General features: G+C 32.5%; 1 protein-coding gene across 1 annotated transcript; it reads right to left on the reverse strand.

Moving 5' to 3' along the window:
• Positions 1-2963: 2963 nt before the first annotated feature.
• LOC114395917 (probable serine/threonine-protein kinase PBL26) lies at positions 2964-6605 on the reverse strand. Its single transcript, XM_028357789.1, has 5 exons — positions 6104-6605; positions 5207-5415; positions 4908-5097; positions 4250-4641; positions 2964-3420 (listed from the first exon to the last, which is right to left on the reverse strand). The coding sequence occupies exons 1-5, from the start codon at positions 6231-6233 to the stop codon at positions 3037-3039; spliced, it is 1305 nt and encodes a 434-aa protein (XP_028213590.1). The 5' UTR covers positions 6234-6605; the 3' UTR covers positions 2964-3036.
• Positions 6606-7218: the final 613 nt, after the last annotated feature.

The raw sequence follows: 7218 nt of genomic DNA on the forward strand, positions 1-7218 counted from the left end.
CACAAGGTAAACATAATGCATGGAGTTACAATTGTAACTTTGGTTAATATCTCTTAAGTTACTAATAATTTTATCTAATGTTAATTTTGTAGTGGTTTTCTGATGGATCACCGTTAGACGTGGAGGCCATCACAACAGTTCGGCAGAAATGGGCAACTTACTTTTTAACTTTTAGGAAAAGCAGTTGCTAAATTTGATTTGTATTATGTACAAGTACATTTTTCCTGTGGTTTCATCAAAGAATTAGAACAATTATGGCTGCAACTTTGTATGTTGGATACATTAGAGGATCATTAATTCAAAAAAGGGTATTCAATTTGCATGAACTTATATATGTAAGATGCATGTCATTTGATGCTATTGTTCAGATTTCATTCTTAGTATCGTGTAATTAGGATACATTTGATTAGATATGATCTTCGTACTTCCTGGTTTTGTGTTTGGTGCATCAACTTCAGCTTACCAGGTTCATGTGTCTCTTTCTCAATTTGTCAATTTCTCTTGTGCATCAACTTGACAAGGATTGTGTTTTGACTGAGCAAGCTCTACCTGCTGATCTTGTTAAAAGGTAATCCTTATCTTACAAGTTAAAAAAATGCTCCTAAGGCAAAAAAAAAGTGTCTATGATTCCTAGTGGTAATTGAAATGCATGTAAGAATTCATAGTGGTAAAAATCTGATTCTGTATAAACATTTAGATTTGAAATGTATACCAGGAATCTTGATCCCATTTATTTACTTGTAAGATGAATTTTATTTGTATGTTAGTAAGGATACATTTGAAATCTATTTCTGCAATACTGTATAATCTATTTTTATAATTAATGGTCCAATATTTTCACACTTGTCATATGTACATAAATGATTTTATAAATATTGAAAATCATGATGATGCTTTTGGTTGGCATAATGTGCGTCTTATTTAATTTATAGGTACCAGAGATTAACGTAAAAAAAATGCATCAAAAAATGAAAAAAAAATTAGACATACTAAGACGGTTCCCACAAACGTTGTAAAATGACAACATAATGTACACATACAAAGACGGTTCCCATAACCATCGTAAAATGGCAACACATACAAAGACGTTTCCCGTAAAACATCCTAGTATGCAGTCTTGACATGTCATCTATGACGGTTCCCTATAACCGTCATAAAATTATGTTCATACAAAGACGGTCATAAAAACCGTCTTAAAATGTAAATTATGATTGTTAGAATCTAAGATGATTCTCTTATAACCGTCGTAGACAATGCGCACCTACTAAGACGGTCTTCGTAACCGTCTTAATATTCCAAAATTATCTGTAGACTTTGAGACGGTTATTTATGAAACGTTGTAATTTTTTAGCACATACTAAGACAGTTATTCTTAACCGTCGTAGTATTCAAAACTTACAACAACGGTTCTCATAACCGTCGTAAAATAACTAATACATTTTACGACGTTGGCATTAACGACGGTTGGAAACCGTCGTGACATGGGCATAAGAACCGACTTAAAATCCAATTTTTCTAGTAATGTCTTCCAATCAAATGCTTGAATCTTATTTTTGTTAACGAAATATGCTTTGGAGATCTTTAGACAATTTCACATGGAAAGGTGTAAACAACCAATAGCTACTCCATTGGTTGCAAATGAAAATTTATCCAAGAATGATGATGGTAATAAAGCATAAATAGAAGCATAATTCAAAATTTATTGTATCTTTCATGTACCATACCAGGTTTAATGTTAGTTACAAGTTTATTGTCCAGGTTTATGCATTGTCAAGTCAAGTTCATCTATCTTGGTGCAACAAAGAGATTTATGAGGTACATAAGGGGTACAACTGATTATGTTATGTGGTTTTTGCAAAATGAAAATTGAGAGCTTGAAGGTTTTGGATACAGTGACTAGACAACTTGTTTAGACTTGCTAAAAATACCTTAGGCTATGCTTTCTTATTTGGTCTCATGGAATTCAAAGAAACAAGATCTGGTGGCCCAATCATAAGCTCGAGTTGAGTATATTTCAGCTACAACAATATCAAATCAGGCCATTTGGCTAAAGAAAAATTTATTAGATCTTAGGCAGATTCAAGGTGAAGTAATTGTTATTTGTATGGACAACAAGTCAATTATTGCTATAGCGAAAAATCCTGTTCAACATGGAAGGACTAAGCAAATGAAATTGAGTATCATGCCATTAGAGAAGCATAGAAATCAAAGGAAATAAATTTGGAGCATTGCAATTTAGAAAATCAGATTGCAGAAATTATGACAAAAGCCCTTTCAAAGGGCATATTTTGAAGTGTTGAGATCAAAGCTTGAAGTATTGAAAAATCACAAGGAGAAGTTTTAGAAATTGACATTTTAATAATAAAATATCTAATGTTTCGTCAGTTTTTTGTTTCTTCAAAGTTTGGTTAAATGTTACTTATGTTCAGAAAAAAAAAAAGCTAGTAGGCTAATATTGCTTATTTTTGTAGGTTAGTCATGATTGTATTTGGCTGCTTAATCAGGGGCTTTTTAGCTTTTGTATTTAAACACTTCATATGCAAAATCTGAATAATCAAGAGATCAGTTTTAGCTCCTTTCTTTTTCTCATGTTTGTGGATGCTGGTTTTGTTTTACAGCACTTCTATTGAGTCGAATAGTTTTTTTTTTTTTTTTTTTTGCATAGTCCAATAGCTATTTACGAGTTTCCAAAAGTTATTTACGAGTGTCTGATGATTATATCATGAATGAAAATACCACACATTAACAATAGAGAGAATCCATAAAAAAATTTCTCCCAGTTGATGATACTAGCGTTCAAAAGTTCACATAGGAGCTGGGGATCATACATTACCAACTCTTGTAGAGTTTCATGTAAAAAACGTGCATTTTAAATGGTGCTTGCGTTTTTTTCTCATTATATACAAGTAGCTTTTGAGTCTCTCACTCTAGACATCTTTTAGTATTCTTCTCAAAACATAGAATGAGAAAAAGCCACAAATAGATATAGGCACACATATAATAGAGTGAAGTTACATGAATATGATTGTAGTGGATTTACAGAGAGGTGGGACTGTCACGTAGTGGTGCTTTGCTCCTAGTGTTTGTACCCCATTCAATGGCTTCAGCAACAGCCCTTTGGCGATCCATGAAGATATCATCGTCAAGAAGATTCAAAGGGGCACTATTATTGGCTTCTTGTGGTGATGAGGACATGTCAACAGGTGCAATTCCTGTGAGGTCTTGGCTCCCTGGAGCTGTTCCAAGGAAAGTAAGAGCAGTGACAATATCACTGACCAAGGGCCTCACTGATGGCTCCTCATTGAGGCACATGGCTGCTACTGCCACTGCTTGATGCAATGATCTCATTGGGAAGTTTCCTTGAAGAAGGGGGTCTGCTAATTCTGGGTATCTGTGAGGGTCCTTGAATACTGGATATGCCTGTTTGGTATCAAAAGAATTAGTGCAATTGTAATTTGCAATACTAAATTCAAGAAAAAGAAACTAAATGTGTTATTGATGAAATTCATATGGCTCTAAAATTTATGTCCAGAGGCACTTCTATAGCATGCTCTAAAAATGAATCCGCATCCTTAAGATCAAGTTCTCATCAAATCAAACAACACCTAAATGTTTGTTTCCCCCAATATTATGTGGTTTCCATTAAGGATATATTGTTGAATTAAAAAATGCATTCGCATGTTATTGTTTAATTTGTCAACATGATGTCATGAATATCAAAGACTTCATGTAAATAAGTTTTGTTTTGAATTTTATTATAATATAAAATAGTAATACACCTATTTGAAGATACGAGAAGTGCTAAGAATATAATTATTCTAAAATACTTTTTATTATGTGTTAAAATATGTTAATAATTATAAAATCATGAGTGAATCTCATTGATTCATAAGATTTTATAATTTTTAATAAATTGACATCCATAACAGAGAATATAACTCAAACAAATGTCTTAGAGAATATCTTACTATCATTCCACTTGAAGATGATTTTCTTGTCAACAAGAATTGTTTTCAATGGATGAAAATTTGGTATCTTAATATTCTTATAAAAGAAATTAAATCAACAACTTACACAATTCTTCCATTTAAGTCCCTGAACAAAGTACATGGAAATTTGATTAAATTTTGTGGTCCGCCCTTAACTTTCTCTTTAGTGTGAAATTTGATTTTTTTGCTAGTGAGTCATAATAAAAATTACACTTAAAATTGCTCCATGGACAAAATAGAACATGAATAGGGAAACTCACCCAAGAAACTAGATTTTGCTCCCGGGTTGGTCTTGTGTTATCAATGGCTCTCCTTCCAGTGATCAATTCAAGCAAAACAACTCCAAAGCTGTACACATCTGATTTTACAGTAAGCTGACCAGTTCTTTGATACTCAGGTGCACAATATCCATAAGTACCCATTACTCTTGAAGAGACATGAGACTTGTCCCCTGTTGGCCCCAACTTTGCTAGTCCAAAATCAGAGAGTTTTGCATTGAACTCTTTGTCCAGCAAGATGTTGGAGGATTTTAAGTCGCGGTAGATGACCGGAGGATTCGCCTTATCATGCAAATATTCTAGACCTTTTGCAGCATCCAAAGCTATTTTCATTCTGATGAACCAATCTAGAGGCTTTTGTTGTGGTTGAAGATCTGCATTGAAGTTCAATAAAAAAATTGATGAAGAACCAATATACTGTTTTAGTGTATCAGATTGTGGGTATGGTTATTAATTGTCCGTATAACTTGTAGATGTTCTGTGTTTTGTTTTATCAAAAATACCATTTAATAGTGACAGGTGAAGCAAATAATTTTTCAAATTAGCTATTCTTATTGAACTTTCTAATTTTTCTGATGTCAATGATAAACATCACCATTTAAAATTCCAATACAAATGACACAAGCTCGGGGAATCTTACCAAGCAGATGATCCTCAAGAGCTCCCAATGGCATGTACTCATACACCAATAATCTCTGATCTCCATCAGCACAATATCCAATTAGATTCACTAGATTTTGATGGTGCAAGAGGCTCAACATTAAAACTTCAACAAGAAACTCTCTATTCCCTTGTAATCCATTCCTGTCAAGTTGCTTCACAGCTACTTCCTGTACATATAAATGACCAAATTTCAATGCCAAGTTCTTAAAAAATATACCAATATCACCAGAAACAAAGAACATGTCAATAAATACAAATAAAATGTCATTTTCCTACCTGGTTGGTTTTTTCAAGTCTTCCTTTATAAACTCTTCCAAAACCACCTTCACCTATTAGGCATTCCTGCCTGAAGTTCTTTGTGACAGCAGCCAGTTCCCTGAAGGTGAATGTTTGGGCAGCAATGTTGTTCCCATTATCTTTGTTGGCCTCCTTGTTTATTTTAGGTTCTGTTTGTGGGGTTGCCTTTGCCTTGTTAAAATGATTATCTGCACAAAACAAAATGCTTCATAAACTTCCCACCCAAGAGATAAATGTTAATCACCAAACTCATTCATGCATTTGTTTCTTTTTAGAGAATTATATTATCCAAACATTGTATTAATAAAGTTTTCATATATGATAAGAAGAAAGGGTAGAAAGTAGTTACAAAAAATTAACTTTACCTTCAATCTAAAATACAAAATATGATTATGTATAAAATTATAATGAAATTAATGGACATGACAAGGATGTAAATATAGGATGGAAATTACCGGAAGAAGATCCTCTATAGATTTGGAGAAAAAAAACTGGAAAAAATCTCTGACTTCATATAATTTTAATATATAAAAGATAGGAAAACCAAGCATGAATGGTAAGGATTTTAAACTAAGACAATCTCCAGTTTTTCCCAACAAGTGTTTTTGTTTTCTGTTAGAATTTTCAAAGGGTTGGAGATGGAATTTGAACCCTTGTTTCCTTGCTTCTCCACAAAAGGTGAGATTTGGTTGCACAATTACAAAGTAGAATTGTGGCTAAAATCCTCAATGGGAAAATATGCAAATGATTAACATATTGTTTACAAAGAATTGAATTTTCCTCATAGTTAATATTCTTTATTACAAACTATATGAAATTTCATCTCGATCTTTTACAAAATGAAATATAATATATTTCATTTTCAAATTATTTCACCTGGCCGTGGCTGAACTGGTTGGGCTGATTCCTTGGGAGAATGAATAGCAGGCTGTTGTATCCTCTTCCTATTGTTGGGCTTCTTTGCTACTTTCTTTTCGTTGGGCAAAAAACATGAAAAGCAACTCATTTCTCTACAATGTTGATTCAAATGCTAACAGCGAATCTTTAATTTGTTTTTGAGGTTAAAAAGAAGGCCGTTTAGATAGATTTAAATTTTAAAATCCTAGAGACTCCCAATTTTCAATCTATCACCAAGAGCTTCCTTATCTATTTCTTTCCCATGACCACAAGGCAAAATATGTTACAAATTCAGAATGATATTTTAGTTATTTAACTCGAAACCTTCATGGAATTATGAAAAAATTAGAATAAAGAAAACTAATGGGGATCCAGAACCAAGAGGCAAAGTATCAAGGACAACCCAATTGGAGATGCAAACCCCATCGAAACCCAAATGCCATGCATCTAATGGGGCCTAACAAAGGGACACCGTGGAGAAGTGTGTTAGGTCAGGTTAGTATGGGAACAGACTTGGTTGACGATATTTTTTGGTGTTCGCGCACAAAGTGGCTAGTAAAATGGAGAAAAGTTTTAAACATATTTCCAAACTTAGAGAGAGAAAGAGAAACAAAACGTTTGACCAATTCCAACGTTCTAATGAATGAATGTTCTTTCTTTATTTATTTTCTTTCTTTCTTTTAATCTCTTAATTTCCTATTATGATAGTTTTTTGTCCCTACAAAATATTTTGTATGCTTTTAGTCCTACAAAATTAAAATATGTGAATGTTTGACTCAAAGTTAGGTTTGGGTTAATCAAACCTACTTTGAAGCCCAACAATAATATATTTTAATTTTAATAGAACTAAAAATATATAAAATATTTCATAAAAATAAAAATTAAACTTTTCTAATTTAAGGATGAAAAATTTATTTTAGGCTATCAAATATCAAGTCTATACCAATATTACCGCTCTTCACTATACAAATTTTCATTTTTCTGATTTGGATAACTTTGAAATTTTCAATAATTATTTACAAATGACTTAAAAAAGGAACATAAAAATAATAAGTGAATAAGGTCTTACGAATTAGTAGAGATAAGGAGATAAA

The sequence above is a fragment of the Glycine soja genome, chromosome 18, assembly GCF_004193775.1.
Source record: "Glycine soja cultivar W05 chromosome 18, ASM419377v2, whole genome shotgun sequence".
NCBI classification, from domain to species: Eukaryota; Viridiplantae; Streptophyta; class Magnoliopsida; order Fabales; family Fabaceae; genus Glycine; species Glycine soja.

Excerpts from the sequence above, each read along its gene's own strand:
- LOC114395917 (XM_028357789.1), bottom strand. The coding sequence starts at position 6,233 with ATGAGTTGCTTTTCATGTTTTTTGCCCAACGAAAAGAAAGTAGCAAAG. Across the intron at positions 5,098-5,206 it reads GACTTGAAAAAACCAACCAG|GAAGTAGCTGTGAAGCAACT; the intron begins GTAGGAAAATGA and ends TTATATGTACAG. Across the intron at positions 4,642-4,907 it reads TCTTGAGGATCATCTGCTTG|ATCTTCAACCACAACAAAAG; the intron begins GTAAGATTCCCC and ends ACTTCAATGCAG.